At 41.9% G+C, this 19477-nt stretch overlaps 1 protein-coding gene across 1 annotated transcript in view; it reads right to left on the reverse strand.

The window, feature by feature from the left end:
- Positions 1 to 12537, reverse strand: part of LOC124616419 (uncharacterized oxidoreductase YjmC-like) — an 84040-nt gene extending 71503 nt beyond the window's left edge. Inside the window, exon 1 of the mRNA XM_047144726.1 lies at positions 12327 to 12537. Within this exon, the coding sequence (XP_047000682.1) occupies positions 12327 to 12537 (211 nt within the window). The remainder of the gene's footprint in view (positions 1 to 12326) is intronic.
- Between the last annotated feature and the right edge of the window lie 6940 nt (positions 12538 to 19477).

Genomic DNA, 19477 nt, shown 5'->3' on the forward strand with positions numbered 1-19477 from the left:
TACAGGGAAGGAAAGGCTATTTACAATTTATACAGATCCAGATGGCAGTTATAAGAGTCGAGGACCATGAAAGGGAAGCAGTGGTTGGGAAGGGAGTGAGGCAGAGTTGTAGCCCATCCCCGATGTTATTCAATCTGTATATTGAGCAAGCAGTAAAGGAAACAGAAGAAAAATTCGGAGTAGGAATGAAAATCCACAGAGAAAAAATAAATACTTTGAGGTTTGCGATGACATTGTAATTCTGTCAGAGACAGCAAAGGACCTGGAAGAGCAGTTGAACGGACTGGACAGTGTCTTGAAAGGAGGATATAAGATGAACATCAACAAAAGCAAAACGAGGATAATGAAATGTAGTCGAATTAAATCGGGTGATACTGAGGGTATTATATCAGGAAATGAGACGCTTAAAGTAGTAAATGAGTTTTGCTATTAGGGGAGAAAAATAACTGATGATGGTCGAGGTAGAGAGGATATAAAATGTAGACTGGCAATGGCAAGGAAAGCGTTTCTAAAGACGAGAAATTTGTCTCATCGAGTATAGATTTAAGTGTCAGGAAGTCGTTTCTAAAAGTATTTGTATGGAGTGTAGCCATGTATGGAAGTGAAACGTGGACGATAAATAGTTTTGACAAGAAGAGAATAGAAGCTTTCGAAATGTGGTGCTACAGAAGAATGCTGAAGATTAGATGGGTAGAGCACATAATTAATGAGGAGGTATTGAATAGAATTGGAGAGAAGAGAAATTTGTGGCACAACTTGACTAGAAGAAGGGATCGGTTGGTAGGACATACTCTGAGGCATCAAGGGATCACCAATTTAGTATTGGAGGGCAGCACGGAGGGTAAAAATCGTAGAGGGAGACCAAGAGATGAATACACTAAACAGATTCAGAAGGATGTAGGTTGCAGTAGGTACTTGGAGATGAAGAAGCTTGCACAGGATAAAGTAGCATGGAGAGCTGCATCAAACCAATCTCCGGACTGAAGACCACTACAACAACATGTGAAATGCAAAGTCTACATTGTTTTTTAAAATACCGAATAAGCCACAATAACTGTAGCTGAAGGAGAAACCACATAAACACTATAATCAAACGTCAAAAGCAATAAAATTGTTTCCCAACACAGAATAAACCAATTCCGCATCTCTTTCCTCACTTGAGTCACAAATAGCAAGAATCTCCACATACTCTTTTGAAGTAAAAGTACTTATATTTACAAAAGTATTTGGGTATAAGAAAGTCGAGTGATGTGTAAGAAAGTCCGAATGATTTGGCAATATAAAAAATTGTTACATGTTAAGGAAATTGCCTGTTATAATAAGACGAGACAGCATGCAATATGTGTTTGTATTGTCTTGCTTTCAACGGACTAAGTGCAATAATACGAGGGTGGTTTGAAAAGTCCTCGGAATCACAACGAGAGATATCGCTAGTGCAACGAGTTGTTCACGTGATATTCATTGGAGTGTTGCCTGTAAACACGTGCCACGTCAGTGCTCTTGGAAGAGAACTGTGGCGGTGACCTGGTTCTGTCGTTGTTCCCACGTAGTGATTTGCGAAGATGGAAAAAATCGAGATTCGACCGATGATTAAGTACTGCGTAAAGAAAGGTGTGAAAGCAAAGGACATTCATGCCGATTTGCAGAATACACTGGGGAACTCTGCTTCTTCATATTCAACTGCTGCCAAGTGAAAAAATTAATTTAAATTTGATCGGAGAGCTTAGATGATGAACCGTGCAGTGGGCGGCCTGTATGTGTCACTACGCCAGAAATCATTGCAAAAGTGCATAAAATGGTCATGGAGGATCGCCGATTGAAAGTGCATGAAATTGCTCACGCTTCTCAGATGTCATATAAAAGGGCATATCACATTTTAACTGAAGAATTAGAAATGAAAAAAGTATCTGCAAGATGGGTGCCGGGACTCTTGACGCTGGGTCAAAAATGCATGAGAATGGACATATTGGAACAATGTTTGGCCCGTTTTAGGAGAAACGAACAAGATTTTTTTGCGCCAATTTGTGACCACAGATTAAACTTGGTGTCCCAGAGAAAAAAAAAAAAAAAAAAAAAAACAGTCACAGCAATGGAAACATGCTAATTCTCCGCCACCAGAGGAAGCAAAGACAATTCCTTCAGCAGGAAGGTCATGGCATCGTGTTCTGGGATGTGAATGGGAGTCTTTTTGTAGATTATCTCCCCACTGGGCAAACAATTACTGGAGAATACTATGCTAGCCTCCTGGACAAATAGGAACAAAAGATATACGAAAAAAGGCCAGGTTTAGCAAGGAAGAAAGTCATCTTCCACCAAGACAATGCGCGCCCGCACACATGTGCCGTCGCCATGGCAAAATTGCACTAACTAAGGCATGAATTGTTGCCACACCCACCTTATTCACCTGATATGGCTCTGTCAGGCTTCTATCTCTACCCAAAACTGAAAGTTTTTCTTGGTGGACGAAGATTCGCTTCAAATGAAGACTTGATAGCCCGAGTTGACAACTATTTTGCAGGCCTGCAGGAAACTCATTTTCGAGATGGGATCAAGGCACTGGAACATCGTTGGACCAAGTGCATTAATCTACAGGGGAGACTACATTGATAAAATAAGAAAAGTTTCAGTGGTGTAAGTACTGAGAAATATAATTAAAAACAAACATTAATCTTACAGACTGTTTTCTCACAATTAGGGACCGTAGTGGCACTTCAGGTGTCAGACAGTAGCAACTTTCACAGCAGTGTCACGACTGTCTATGCTAGACTGTGCTACTCTGCCCACATCTTCTCATTTCTGCATTAACTATTGCAACCTAACTCTCTTGAACTTGCTTACTGTATTCAGCTCTTGGTCTCCTCTTGCAATTTTTACGATCCACGTGTATCTCCATTACCAAAATGAGTATTCTTTGATGTTTCAGGATGTGTCTTATCAACTGATAATTTTTTTCTAGTTGAGTTGTGAAATAATTTTTTTCTCCCCATTTCTAATCAGCATCTCTTCATTAGTTAAGAGTCGATGCAGAATAAAGTGACTGATAGGATGCTCAGTCCGCAACGCACGTGCGGGAACAACGGTAGTGGTGGGGGCTACAGGCTGGCACGATAGGGGAAATGCCGCGCGCTAGAGGAGAAGTGCCGTCCTAAACTGACGCCTACGCTCACATTTTAGGTAAATATTAAATGGAGCCCCTCCACGCCCATACTTGCATGGTGACCATTGACAAAGATATGTCACCTTTGCTTTGATTAGTATTAAAAAAGAATTCCGATGAATATTCAACAAAAGCAGCGATTTATTTTCGCTTGGCCTGTTAACCATTTGAGAGTTTCGGAGAAGTGTCACGGGTAGTGAATTTTGAGTAAAGTCTGCACATTGCTCTTGTTGCTACGTTAAAATTTGCTTCTTTTGCCAAAGCACAGCGGAGTTTACAAGTGTCACCTCACTAACATGTTGAGCGGATGAAATTGCGAGAGAATTCTGAAACAGTCGTTTATTAATTTTATTAAGTGAGGAACCGAGGACAAGTAAGGTCAGTAGCTTACGATAAAGCACATCTTTGGTACAAAAATAAATGTGTTATGTCTACACCCAGTTGTTCCAAAACCCGTAGCATTTCTCATTTCACCAGCTGTCGATGGCCCTCAAAAATTACATTCTTTCATTGGAGAAGTCTGTAGTTAGTGGAATAACACTGTAGCTTACGAAGTTTTTCATAAGAACGATACGGCAAAATACGATCCCATTTGCGGCCCACCATTTGCCAAAATCTCATTTCGGTGTTTCAAACTGGTTACGAAATATGAGGAATGTTGTGGGTTTCCACTCTGGCTTTTTTACTGATGCGCACGATTAGAAATGAATGTGCTACATCAGATCAATTTCTAGAGTTTGGTGGCAGATATAGACCCCGCCCAAATCTAAAGAAAAATTCAATATGTTAGCTAAATTTCATACGGAGCAACGTACTATGTAACATGCACCAAAAGCAATATCGAAGCAACCCCTATTTTTCATTGCAAACTCTTTCGAATTCCGTGCAGTGTCTTACTTCCATGCAAATATCACAATACGTAAACCATTAACGAAAGGACATGTGAAGTTACGAGTAACGAAAACATGAAATCTTTTTACCGAATAGTTTCTGTAAAATCGTTTGAGAAAACTGCAAGGCGTGCTCCTCTCAATTCTGTCATAACCGACGGGCCGAATGGAGGCAAATACTGTCGGCGTCCCCTTCTGAACAAACGAATGAAGGTTCCCTGCACCTTGGGCGAAAACTGGTCACAGAACATCGGCCACCATATCCTACGTGTATCCTACCAGTATACACATTTAATCAGTAGAACAGCATCGGTTGATTTCATTCAACTATACTCCAATACCCTTTCTTTTACTGGTGTTGACAGTTGTCATTATAAGCTACTGCTTTTCAGAATTATTAGAAATTTATTAATTTCGGTGATGGATGAAATTTCCATCCTGCTTCAGAATTTCTAAATTAATGTGACTTTTTTATGAATATTACTGTAGGCGATGAAAGAAAGTTCATTATCATGAGACTGAGCCGGCGGGGTGGCCGAGCGGTTCTAGGCTACGGTCGCAGGTTCGAATCCTGCCCCGGGCATGGATGTGTGTGATGTCTTTAGGTTAGTTGGGTTTAAGTAGTTCCAAGTTCTAGGGAACTGATGATCTTAGAAGTTAAGTCCCATAGTGCTCAGAGCCATTTGAATCATGAGACTGAAACTGTACTGTGGATGATGGTGAGGGGTTGGGTGGGGAGAGGCAGCTTTTGTGCTGTAGTCAGAATACGAGTAGAAAGCAAGGACAGTGCGATCTGTTGGGAAACATGGATAGCGTCTTCTAGGATGCTGAGTATGGCATTCTGGTTAATTACTTGGAATAGCCTTCTCCACATTTCGATCTAGAGCCGCTGTGAACTATAGAGGGAAACCATTTTCCAGCGTAGGCTATTCTTATTTTGAAATATAAGTGGCAGGCAAATGATGACGAGACAGATGGAAAAACGTAAGTGAACTGCTTCATTATTTTAAAAGTAATCGTTATAACTGCTAATACATTTATCCTATTGTGAGACAAAATGGTCACTGCCTTCATGGAAAAAGTTTGCAGTTGCCTATGGAACCATGATTGCACCCAAGCGCACACTCCTACGTCCGGAGCACATCGACGGCACGAATGTCTTTCCACAGGTCTCACTATGTAACTTCCATATCTATGGAGCCCTGAAGAAAGACGTGCGTGGCCTTCGATTTGTTTCAGACGAGGAGGTGCGCCCCTGGGTACAATCATGGTTCCGTGGGTAACTACAAACATTTTTCCATGAAGGCATTGACTGGCTGGTGTCATAGTGGGATAAATTATTAACAGTTACGGTGATTGCTTGTAAAATACTAAACAGATTACTTATGTTTTCCCATTTGTCTCGTTTCCATTTGACTGCCCCTTTTAATCACTTCATTTCATGCTTTAGTTATTACACTACTGGTCATTAAAATTGCTACACCAAGAAGAAATGCAGTTGATAAACGGGTATTCATTGGACAAATATATTATACTAGAACTGACATGTGATTACAAAAATGGTTCAAATGGCTCTGAGCACTATGCGACTTAACTTCTGAGGTCATCAGTCGCCTAGAACTTAGAACTAATTAAACCTAACTAACCGAAGGACATCACACACATCCATGCCCGAGGCAGGATTCGAACCTGCGACCGTAGCGGTCGCTCGGTTCCAGACTGTAGCACCTAGAAAAGCACGGCCACTCCGACCGGCCATGTGATTATATTTTCACGCAATTTGGGTGCATAGATGCTGAGAAATCAGTACCCAGAACAACCACCTCTGGCCTTAATAACGGCCTTGATACGCCTCGGCATTGAGTCAAACAGAGCTCGGATGCCGTGTACAGGTACAGCTGCCCATGCAGCTTCAACACGATACCACAGTTCATCAAGAGTAGTGACTGGCGTATTGTGGCGAACCAGTTGTTCGGCCACCATTGACCATACGTTTTCAATTGGTGAGAGATCTGGAGAATGTGCTGGCCAGGGCAGCAGTCGAATATTTTCTGTGTCCAGAAAGGGCCACACAGGACCTGCAACATGCGGTCGTGTATTATCGTGCTGAAATGTAGGGATTCGCAGGGATAGAATGAAGGGTAGAGCCACGGGTCGTAACACATCTCAAATGTAACGTCCACTGTTCAAAGTGCCGTCAATGCGAACAAGAGGTGCCGAGACGTGTAACCAGTGGCACCCCGTACCATCACTCCGGGTGATACGCCAGTATGGCGATGACGAATATACGCTTCCAATGTGCGTTCACCGCGATGTCGCCAAACATGGATGCGACCATCATGATGCTGTAAACAGAACCTGGATTCATCCGAAAAAATGACGTTTTGCCATTCGTGCACCCACGTTCGCCGTTGAGTACACCATCGCAGGCGCTCCTGTCTGTGATGCAGCTTCAAGGGTAACTGCAGCCATGGTCTCCGAGCTGATAGTCCGTGCTGCTGCAAACATCGTTAAACTGTTCGTGTAGATGGTTGTTGTCTTGCAAACGTCCCCATCTGTTGACTCAGGGATCGAGACGTGGCTGCAAGATCCGTTACAGCCATGCGGGTAAGATGCCTGTCATCTCGACTGCTAGTGATACGAGGCCGTTGGGATCCAGCGCGGCGTTCCATATTACCCTCCTGAACCAACCGATTCCATATTTTGCTAGCAGTCATTGGATCTCGACCAACGTGAGCAGCAGTGTCGCCATATGATAAACCGCAATCGCGATAGGCTACAATCCGACCTTTACGAAAGTTGGAAACGTGATGGTACGCATTTCTCCTCCTAAGGCATCACACACAATCAGGCAACGCCGGTCAACTGCTGTTTGTGTATGAGAAATCGGTTGGAAACTACCCTCATGTCAGCACGTTGTACGTGTCGCCACCGGCGCCAACCTTGTGTGAATGCTCTGAAAAGCTAATCATTTGCGTATCACAGCATCTTGTTCCTGTCGGTTAAATTTCGCGTCTGTAGCACGTCATCTTCGTGGTGTAGCAATTTTAATGGTCAGTAGTGTATTTGCACTGGGTAATTAGAGCTGACGCGTCTTTCCTTCTGCTGTCTAAGATTTTGTGATCTGTCTGTGCTGCCGTTACATGGGGAGAAACGCGCTGATCGGAGTGTTGCCACAGAGCCGAAATCTGGGAACGTGGAAGCGGTCAGCAGCAGATAGAATGTCGGAGATCACTTGGGGGCTGGTGGCCGCTTTCACGTTCCGGGAGTTTGTGCTGGGGCCGGAACGACACCATGGGTAGTCAGCAAGTGACTAGCATTGGTCTGCTGCTAACACTGCTCGTCTTATTGTTCCCAATGCTATCCAGCATGCTTTTTACGACGTTCAGGTCCTCTCGCATGACGAGCCAGCGCCCTCGAAATTGTTCCCTGCTGGGAGGGTAACTTTTTTGGAATCTGGAGGTTATCAGTAGACCAGATGGACGAAGACTTTTCTTTGGGAGAAGAGTATTTACTAGCATTGTAAAACTTTTCTCCTCTGAATCTGAGATAGTCCCATGCTGCTGGATGCCCGACAGTTCGTCGCCCATGCACCCGGTGTAGTTTTTGGAAAATTGGGTTCCCACTCCAAATGGTTTCCCACACGCAGTAAAAATAAGCGTCGTGACTGGGAATCAGATATGTAAAATTGGAATGGAATACGCTTGTATCGGGAGAAATTTCCAGAACGTTGGTGCCCCGATAGGATGTTTGAAGCAATCGTCTTTGGGAGCATGGGACATTTAAGCCTAATACTCGCAACTGGCGGAGCCCTATGACGAGAAACAAGCAGGAGATAATTCTTCACGCCGCTGGTGAAAATCCTAATGCCAGCGTAAGAGAATTATCTATAGCTGCATCAGGCAGTGTTTACTACGTGACTGTTTAAGAGTGCAACATGAAGACCTACCATATCCGTACCACGTGCAGTGCATACAGTCACTATGAGTAGCTGATTGTCCTGCACGACTGCACCTCTGCAAATATTAATTCAACCTGTCAACTCTAATTTTATAGCAAATGTGTTGTTCACGGACAAGGCCCCATTTCAAAGTGGTCAGATCGTAAATTTTCACAAGCAGTACCTGTGGTCTGTCGAGAACCCTCGCGTATTTGTTCATATCACACCATCAACAAAGATTCTCTGTCAACGTTTGGGCCGGCATTGTTGGTGGCTTTTTGGTAAAGCCTCGTGTTCTTCCACCCAGGCTCAATGGAGAAACTTGCCATGCTTTCTTAGATAACACTCTACCTGTTCTACTAGAACATGTGAGTCTGACTACATGTGTACTTCACGCGTGATGGAGCTCCTCCACGTTTCAGTGTCAATGATCATAGGGTCCTAAGTAATAGGTTCAGTGATAGCTGGAGTGGTAGAGGAGAACCAATTCCTTGACCTTCACACTCTCTGGACCTAAAACCCACTAGACTTTTATTTGTGGAGGCATTTCATGGCTCTTGTGTACAGAACCCCGGTATAATACGTAGAGGGTCTTTGTGCCCGTATTGTGGAAGGCTGTGAAACAATACGCTAGTTTCCAGGGTTACATCAGTGCATCAGGGATACAATGTGACAACGGGTTGAAATATTTATCCTTGCTAACGGAGGGCATTTTGAACATTTCATTTAGGAAAGTTTTTCATGCTGAACTAATACGTTCTTTGGGTCTAGTGAAGTAGGTGATACAACCCGTCGGCTTTGACCAATGACGTCAGAATTGACCAGAGAGCATTTATTACACGGATGAAAGAACTGACTAGAGTGTTAAGAAGCAAAGGAATACGAGAGACGAAAATATAGTTGACATATATAAAGGCCAGTAGTATTTCACGTTAAGGGTATCGCGTGTTTGTATCGTATTATTCCTCTGGAAAATGTAAGGGAAAAAATGGATGGAAAATATCGGTAGCATAGAATACATCACGTCACATATATATGAATGGTATCTGGAACCTCATTCGAACTGTATTGCTTAAGTGCAGTACGGGATACAAGTTTAGCATACGTCGATTTCTTCGTTTTCACTACCATTAGTGTATTCTTGTTCAGCTGAACTACATATCCCCTGCTTCACTAAACCCCAAATGAAGCAAGGGATACAAATTTTACATGTGTTGTTTATTTCGCCTCCGCTATCACTAACAGTCTGTTCTTACGTAGATATTAGTACTACCGATGGCAGAACGAGCTATGTACATAATATTTGTATCCCATACTTCCGTTGACCTCTATATTTGTACACTGCTAACGCAAACGTGGAAATGGACGTACGTTACATTTGCAAACTGTATCTCAGTTGACCTACGCGAAGAGGCAATAGGACGACACATATACAATTTGTATCCCGTACTTCACTATGGGGTAGTTTTTTTTTGCCTTCGATGCTAATAATATCCCATTCTGTACTTGAGCTATAAATCTATACACAACATTTGTATTCTCCTCTTCAGTTGACATATGTTGGTAAATCTCATCAATGTTACATATGTCCTTCTTTCCGAATACGTAGTGTTAGTGTAAAGGTCAACTGAAGGATGAAATACAAATTTCAGTTGTGTCGGCCGTTTCGCCTTCGATATTGCTAGTACAGATCCGAAAAAATCGTACTGATACTAATGCTGGGAAACAAAAAAGAACTACAGCTGCGAACTTTCTATTACGTACTGGACTACACGAAAACATACGTTTTGGTGTAATACAACAATGAAATACGTCAAAATAGTCAAATGCAGTAAAAGAAGAAAATGGAAAAGTGAACTTACCAGACGGCAACTTCCTAAAAAAAACAGAAGCTCGCCTAGAAAGACATCAACAAAAATCACATACGGCGACAAGATACACTTGTGGGGCGCATATCTTCGCCGCACTCACGACATCGAACATACTCAGCAATGAGACCACACATTTGCAAAAAGCAAATCGTGGCCAACATGTCTTCGCCCATAGCCTATTGAAGATCATCAAGGTTCATCGGAACAGATAAATCCATACCTACAAACGAAACTGAGATACTAAAAATTGGTCTAAAATAAGAAGCTAATAGTCCAGATTACCTCAATATCAAATGGTTCAAATGGCTCTGAGTACTATGGGACTCAACATCGGAGGTCATCAGTCCTAGCCGGCCGAAGTGGCCGTGCGGTTAAAGGCGCTGCAGTCTGGAACCGCAAGACCGCTACGGTCGCAGGTTCGAATCCTGCCTCGGGCATGGATGTTTGTGATGTCCTTAGGTTAGTTAGGTTTAACTAGTTCTAAGTTCTAGCGGACTGATGATTCAAATGGCTCTGAGCACTATGGGACTCAACTGCTGATGTCATTAGTCCCCTAGAACTTAGAACTAGTTAAACCTAACTAACCTAAGCACACACATCCATGCCCGAGGCAGGATTCGAACCTGCGACCACAGTGGTCGCGCGGTTCCAGACTGAAGCGCCTAGAAACCTCAATATCATTAAGAATGTTATTAAGTGCCGAATGATTAAAGAAACAACCAATTAATTTAATAAATGCACACGAAGAATATTTTCAGCAATATGTAGCATTCTCTTTTAAAATCACATTCAATTATTTTAATGTACAATTATAGCGCTTATCCTGAACATAGAACTGTTTTATTATCTATGGCTCGAAGCGAAGACATTACTATCTACGAGTAATGTATGACGTCATTGGTCAAATCCGACGGGTTGTATCCCTTGCTTAACTAGACCCCGTTCTTTTCCTGTGTCTTTCCCATGGTTAATGTGTTGCAGAGTTGTAGAAACTGAACTCCAAAATGGCCTACAACAGCCCTGTTTCCACAAGAAATTTTAAAACACGAATAACACAAATAGAGTACATATACTAATGACTATGCTACCACCAGTGTGCAATTTTTATTCTTACCCATGTGAAATCACAAGCAGGTTCTGCTACCATTGATAAAGCGTTTCCATACCCATATCCATGGGACATTTTCTCCCTCTACATGTGAGGGAAGTTATATGGAAGTTTGACAATATCATTTTGCTATAAGCTGCATAAATCATTTCGCCTCCAGCAGTTTGCGCTTAGTAGGTGAAAGCTTGCAAAAGTGACAGGAATGTCTGAAGTTAAAGATGATCACCTGATTTGTCGGAAAAAAATCGAAATGAACATTGATAAAAAGAGTTGCTTGTGACGTTCAGTGCGGCCCTTGGCCTCGTATCATTAGTGGTCGAAATGATAGGCATCTTATCCGCATGGCTGTAACGGATCGTGCAGCCACGTCTCGATCCCTTAGTCAACAGATGGGGACGTATGCAAGACGAACAGTTCGACGACGTTTGCAGCAGCATGGACTATTAGCTCAGAGACCATGGCTGCGGTTGCCCTTGACGCTGCATCAAAGACAGGAGCGTTTGCGATGGTGTACTCAACGACGAACCTGGGTGCACGAATGGCAAAACGTTATTTTTTCCGATGAATCCAGGTTCTGTTTACAGCATCATCATGGTCGCATCCGTGTTTGGCGACATCGCGATGAACGCACATTGGAAGCGTGTATTCGTCATCGCCATACTGGCATATCACCCGGCGTGATGGTACGGGGTGCCATTGCTTACATTACTCGGTCACCTCTTGTTCGCATTGACGGCAATTTGAACAGTGGACGTTACATTTCAGATGTGTTACGACCCGTGGCTCTACCCTTCATTCGATTCCTGTGAAACCCTACATTTCAGCAGGATAATGCACGACCGCATGTTGCAGGTCCTGTGCTGGCCTTTCTGGATACAGAAAATGTTCGACTGCTGCCCTGGCCAGCACATTCTCCAGATCTCTCACCAATTGAAAACGTATGGTCAATGGTGGCCGAACAACTGGTTCGCCACAATACGCCAGTCACTACTCTTGATGAACTGTGGTATCGTGTTGAAGCTGCATGGGCAGCTGTACCGGTACACGCCATCGAAGCTCTGTTTGGCTCAATGCCGAGGCGTACCAAGGCCGTAATTACGGCCAGAGGTGGTTGTTCCGGGTACTGATTTCTCACGACCTATGCACCCAAATTGCGTGAAAATGTAATCACATGTCAGTTCTAGTATAATATATTTGTCCAATGAATATCCGTTTATCATCTGCATTTCTTCTTGGTGTAGCAATTTTAATAGCCAGTAGTGTATATGTAAGTGCAACCCAGAATGGGAATAAAGTGTAAGATAGTCACCGAGCTGATCAGGATGCAGAGAGTGTAGGAGAGTAGTGAGGAGATACTGACCGAGCCTGTTCATGCCATGGCTGAAGTGTCCCCTATAGTCGGCGGCGACTAGCACGTCTGCCTGGACGCAGGCCTTGTCTGCGCAGGTACCCACAGCCTTCAAACAGTCCACGATGAAGCGGTGCACTTCCGCCACCGGCACGACGAGACCTTTCCCCGACGACTTCGCAGAGGCTGCTGATGACAGCCAGCGTCGCGTCACCATAGCCATCGCTACCTGCGGGCCTGCCAACCCTGTAGGCATAATATCACCAACCTCTGCGTCATCGCCTGCTCTCAGCACAACAAGAGAGTGGTGTGTTGAATAACTGTATACCGACTTGTAGCCACTAAAGATTCTGAGTCGCCGTTCATTTGCATGATGGGCTACGTAACATGGAATCTATTTGCAGTTTTACAATCTGAACAACTTCTGCAGTATCTCTATTGTTACAACTTGAATTCGTTTCTCAGATATGCATTACTGTTTCAATACTTTCCATAGGCATTTCTTCAGGCATGCCCTGGAAAGTGTGTTAGGATCCCTGCCGTTCATGTTGCATACTAATGAGCTGGCAAATAATATTAACAGCATCTTCAGACAGTAGATAGAACAGTTATCTGTAATGAAGTTCTATGTGAAAAAATCTGCACAAATAATCTTTCAGATAGTGATAAGATTTAGAAGTGGTGCAGAGTTTGGCAACTTGTTAAATGTATGCACATAGCCGCGCGGGATTAGCCGAGCGGTCTCAGGCGCTGCAGTCATGGACTGTGCGGCTTGTCCCGGCGGAGGTTCGAGTCCTCCCTCGGACATGGGTGTGTGTGTGTGTTTGTCCTTAGGATAGTTTAGGTTAAGTAGTGTGTAAGCTTAGGGACTGATGACCTTAGCAGTTAAGTCCCATAAGATTTCACACACATTTGAACATTTTTTTTATGCACATATAGAACTGTATACACACAAAACTAAGAGAAGTGGTATCCTATGACTGAAACGTTAATGAGTCACCTCTGGAATCAGACAGCTCACACAAATACTTGGGTTTAACAATTTACAGGGATATGAAACAGAATGCTCACGTAGGTTTGGTTGCATGTAAAGCAGATGGCGAACTTCCGTTCATTGGAAGTATACTGAGAAAATGCAGACAGTCTACAAAGGAGACCGCTTAAAAATCATTTGTGCGGCTCCCCTTAGAATAAAAAACTAAAAAGCTCAACTCCTTCCGAACAGGCCATGAAGGCCCAAAGGTTCCGACCGGCCGCCGTGTCATCCTCAGCCCACAGGCGTCGCTGGATGCGGATATGGAGGGGCATGTGGTCAGCACACCGCTCTCCCAGCCGTGTGTCAGTTTCAGAGACCGGAGCCCCTACTTCTCAATCAAGTAGCTCCTCAGTTTGCCTCACAAGGGCTCAGTGCACCCCGCTTAGGCCGGTATTACACTATCAAATTTCTTTGTCCAATATCTTTGTCCAATATCTTTGTCAAAGATATTTGATAGTGTAATAGGGATCTTTGACAAATGTCGTCCAATATTTGATCAAATCTAGGCCGAGGCCGTATATTTGATCAAAGAAATCGCTTGTCTTCTGTTCACTGCAATGCGATATGTTACCACGCGGAGCGCTAGCATCGCTGCAGCGTTCTGTCGTCTGTAGTGTTTTTATAACCATTGCCGGTAAATACAATTGGTGTGTGCCGACAACTACAGAATTAATAGAGATGTCTGAAGCTTATGAGGCGCTTTACAACGTGAGGCACCCTGAATACAAAAATACATTAAGAAGATTGGAGACCTAACCTGACCTAACCTAACATAACATAACCCTCTCCTGTAGCAAGGAATCGGAGTGTTATAGTGAGCCTGTCTTCTGAAGATATAGCAGTTCTTAAGTGAAAATTGTGCTTTGTGATATGAGGATACACTTCATTGAGCACATACAGAAATGTATGCTCATCCATTCTTAAGTAATTGATGTACGACTTGACGTCTTCCACTGTAAGCCCACGTAACAAGTTTTGTTGAATGCTTTTATCGTGTCGTCGTAAAACCCACGGCTTCACCCAGATTAGATTAGTTTTTCGTTCCATAGATCCATGCTGAGGAGATCCTCGTGGATGTGGAACATGTCGATTTTTTTTAAGCTGAAATAAAAATACTAATAGTATGAATAAATACAATACATCATTTGTTTCTATTAAAAATTTCGCCAATGGAGTAGAAGGAGTTGGCCAGTAGTAAGTCTTTCAGGCTCCTTTTAAACTGATCTTTATTTCTAACTAAATTTTTTATGTTTCCTGGCAAATTATTGAAGATGAGTGTTCCTGAGTAGTGGACCCCTTTTTGAACTAAAGTAAGTGTTTTTAAGTCCTTGTGCAGATCATTTTTGTTCCTGGTATTGTATGTATGAACTGAGTTGTTTGTTGGAAAAAGAGATATATTATTTACGACAAATTTTATTAAGAAGTAAATATACTGAGAGGCAGTAGTTAATCTGCGAGCCGGAAGTATAGTGAGACTCTGTCATTTGGGCCTACGAGAGTTATAGTTTTTTTTTGTTTGTTTCTCATGCCTAGATAACTGTACAAACATATTGTTGCATGTATTGTAATAATCATTACATATAATGATCCACATGCAACAATATCTCTACGGAAGTATCTAGGCATGAAATACAAAACAAAAAAAGCTAACCTGCAAATCTCGTACGTCCAAACGATAGTCTCACTGTACTTCTGGCCCGCCAACAGTTTCATTTTCTTTCTTATTTTCCCCCAGTACCAATGCAAGAATCTGAAGTACCCAGTTCTTTGAAGAGGTTTCTGCAGGAGATCCGTGAATTTACTCCACAAATAATACGTATTACACGCTTTTGGACCTTGAAAACTTTTGTTTGACTTCAAGATTTACCCCAAAATATTATCCCATATGACATTATGGAATGAAAGTATGCAAGCTTTTTCATTTTTATGTTGCCTATGTCTGCTAACACTCGAATTGCAAATACAGATTTGTTAAGGCGTTTCTGCAGTTCTGTGGTGTGCTCCTCCCAACTGAATTTATTATCAAGTTGTAATCCCAGGACTTTTAAGACTGTCAACCTCGTATGTATGGTTCCATTTTTTCCCCCCCACTTCTTTTCCACATGTGCACACAATGCAATTGGAGTACGTAGAACTGCTGTGGTTAATAACAAGTTGTTGTCAGCCATCTTGAACTTTGACGAAAAATTTGATGACAGTGTAATACCCCTTGTAGCGCTACGTCAAAGATCTTTGTCAAATATATTGGACGGAATATTGGATCACATCTTTGATCAAATCTTTGACAAAGAAATTTGATAGTGTAATACCGGCCTTACCAACAGCTCTCGGCAGACCGGATGATCACCCATCCAAGTGCTAGCCCAGCCCGACAGCGCTTAACATCGGTGATCTGACGGGAACCGGTCTTACCACTGCGGCAAGGTCGTTGGCCTCCCCTTAGAATATTGCTCTATAGTGTACAATCCATACCAAATAGCACTATCAGGGGAAACTGAACGTGTACAAAGAAGGGCAGAACGAGTGGTGACAGGTTTGTCAAACTTACAGGACAATTATCCTCTGAAAGCCCAGTTACTTTTAAGAACTAGTATTAACTGAATAATTTAATGTTCTTCAGCTCTATACCTATTGCTCCTAAGGACAGCGAAGACTATAGTAATTGCAGTGTACACAGAAGTATTTATTCAGTCATTCTATCCTGGTACAATGTTAGGCACTTTCCTCGAGGCCAGCGGTTTGCAGAGTATGGATGCAGATGTAGTGTTGCGTAATGTTTTTTCAAAGAGGTAATGTGAAATAACATTCCTGCTACAAGTTGCTGGCAGATTAAAACTGTGTGACGGACCCAGACTTGAACTAGGGATCTTAGCCTTCCGTGGGCAAGTGCTCTACTAACTGAGCTACCCAAACAGCACTAACGAGCCCTCCTCACAGTTGTAATTCTACCAGTACCTCATCTTCCCGCGAAAGGCAGAGGTCCCGATTTCGAGTCTCGGGCCAGCACGCAGTTTTAATCTTCCAGAAAGTTTCATATCAGCGCATACTCCGCTCCAGAGTGAAAATTTAAGTCTTTCCTGCTACTGTTCAAATCTAACAGACTCAAATAACAGGCTCAAATTAGAAAGCGTTCTAAGAATGAAGTAGTGACGTAAGCAGTTACCTACCAGACTGTCTCGATGACTGCTTTCAGAGCACTTTGAAATATTTATAAAATTACTAATTTTCGTATCTGTGTTTTTTGTGATTTTCAGAGTGCATATTTTGCTTTGATATGCAGTTTTTTTGTTTTTCTTGGATCTCTTTTGATCTCATAGAATTCAAAGTGCTACTCAGTCATCACTTTGCTATCTGGTTAATACCTTGCCCTGAATGGAATCATTAACCATTGTTAATCAAAACTCAACAATTATGACAGTATTTTCTTCTGTAATTTTTTCTTTTCTTTTCTCTCATTAATAACTCCTACGTCAATGTGAAATTATGTATAACATTTTGCACATGCATATTTTTCTGTCGTATGAGTGCTGCGCCCAGAGGAATTAATATCTGGATAAACTCGAGGAACAGGGAGATGGCACCTGAAGGGCTGTATGTCTTAGGAGGATAAGTAGTGGAATTTGTTGTCTTGTTTGGTCGCACGATGCATGACAGGTAGGAATACTTTATATATAGGATGGTTCAAATGGCTCTGAGCACTATGCGACTTAACTTCTGAGGTCATCAGTCGCCTAGAACTTAGAACTAATCAAACCTAACTAACCTAAGGACATCACACACATCGATGCCCGAGAGAGGATTCGAACCTGCGACCGTAGCGGTCGTTCGGTTCCAGACTGTAGCGCCTACAACCGCACGGCCACTCCGGCCGGCATATATAGGATGATAAGACTTAACTATCGGTTTGGAAGAAGGTGTAAACAAAGCGAAGACTATGGGACGTCGAGTGCTAATGTATAAAAAGAAAAAGGGTTCAGTTAATTAATGCTGCAGAGCATATATAGAAACTGTTACACGTATATGGAAGAACACCACGATGTAGAACGCCCTTTGTATAAATGGTGCTAAGATAGCTTTTTCGTTCAAACATAAACTGGGGTGCGATTTTACACGACTGGAATCCGTACCAGAGTGAATTTTTAATGTCAACTGCGTCCAAACATTCTGCTGTTCCCTGTTCTACATATATTTGATTTCCATAAACTGCTACTATACGGCGATGCAGCACCTATTGGCACCGTCAAAATCATTGGCGTATCAACGATGATATCGTGAAATTCATGGACGAAAAAACGCCGTACAGGATACAGCTACAAATGAGACAGAGACTGCAGTGCCAGTCGACCTTTCGTATTTTGATCACGAAGGAGAAGATTCCATTCATACATCTTTGGTCACCGAAAATATTGACATGAAGAGCGACGTGAACAAAATAAACTTTGGCATGTGCAAGTCAGAATATGGTTGGCAGTCCTATTGCTAGTTAACATTTCATTAGACATTATCAATCTGTACACTAACGTCCCACTTAATGAAACAATCCACATTAACGAAAAAAAAATCTTTGGAGGCACGTTCTGTTGAGGAGAGCAGAAACAGATGAATTTATCTCACTACTCAGACTTACCTTATCACACAGTTATTTTATTTTGAATAACCAACACTACAGACAAGACAAGGGCCTTGCAGGCACCAAACATATTCGTTGACAAAACTGGAAATGACTTGTACACCAATCATACACAATCGAACGATAAAAACAGTACTACGTATCTGAAGGTATGTTGACGACACTTTTGTTCTGTTCAATGTAACACAACAAGAAACATGTACATTTTGATCTCAGTTCAACAAATTATAACCCAACTCACTATCGAACACGATGAGAACAACAACATATACTTTCTACGCTTAGAAATTGGGTAAGCAAAATCAGTACACACCTTCAACGTTTTCAGAAAACCTACAACTGCAGATAAAATGAGCCATAACAATTCCTGTCATCACAGAAGCACCAAAGAATCCTATTTTAGATCTTGTATCAACAGAATATACAAATATCTTAAATCAGAAATGGCAACACTAAAGACTATAGCACGTAACAATGGATATAATCCAACACTTGTCGACAAAATATCTTCCAAAACAAACAAATCGAATAAAAGTAAATTAAAGGACGTAATTACATTTGATCGAACACATAACAAAGAGGAGGACAACTACGTTGTCTTACGTATTAACGGAAAACATCAGATAAAATTCAGTACGCCCTATGAAAAACAAACCTAAAAACTGGGTTTAAGTCACAGAACACAATAAAGTCGCAAACACGCCATTCACTGGAACAACACACAAAATTTTCTCGTACTGGAGTTTATAATATAAAATGTAAAGAATGCGAAAAATTGTACATCAAACAAGGAGACATTTTAAAAAGAAATTCCGGGAACACGTCAGTAATAGAGTAAATGAATCTTCAGCGTTCAGGACACATCTGACAGAACAAAATCAATAAATGGTAGACACAGAACAGCGCTTCTGAATTATGCACACAGCTAAAAATGGCAAATACTAAACATTATTGAGGATCTAGAAATCTTTACTCACATCGAAGAAGATCCCAATAACACTACAAACGAAAAAATCGACCTAAGAAACAATAATTATCGAAAATCTCACAAATATCTCAGTGCTCAGACGAAATATCCTCCTAAACAAAACATAACAGAATTTACACTAATTATATTTTAGGCAGTTTACTTTTATATTAATTATATTTTACATATGTATTCTTAGTAAACGAAACAACACATTGAATGTAAATGAAACGATTGCTTACAGCAACTTACCTCCATGCGTAAATCACAAAAAGCAAAATGCATGAACAGATATCTTTGACATATTTGACGACATCGCTGGTTTTGTACAGCACACTGCCACAGACTAAAACACGTGTGTACACTACTGTGACGCTGCCTCATCTATAACTATGGAAGTTACCATAGAGGAGAAACAATTTTACTATGTGGAAATTGCCTCCAACTCTCTAACACTACGAGGCTCGCTGTAACCAACTAAAAAATTTTAGTATCTAACATCAGCAAAAACACTAATCTATGAAGGCGCA

This window comes from Schistocerca americana, chromosome 5 (genome assembly GCF_021461395.2).
Source record: "Schistocerca americana isolate TAMUIC-IGC-003095 chromosome 5, iqSchAmer2.1, whole genome shotgun sequence".
Taxonomy (NCBI): domain Eukaryota; kingdom Metazoa; phylum Arthropoda; class Insecta; order Orthoptera; family Acrididae; genus Schistocerca; species Schistocerca americana.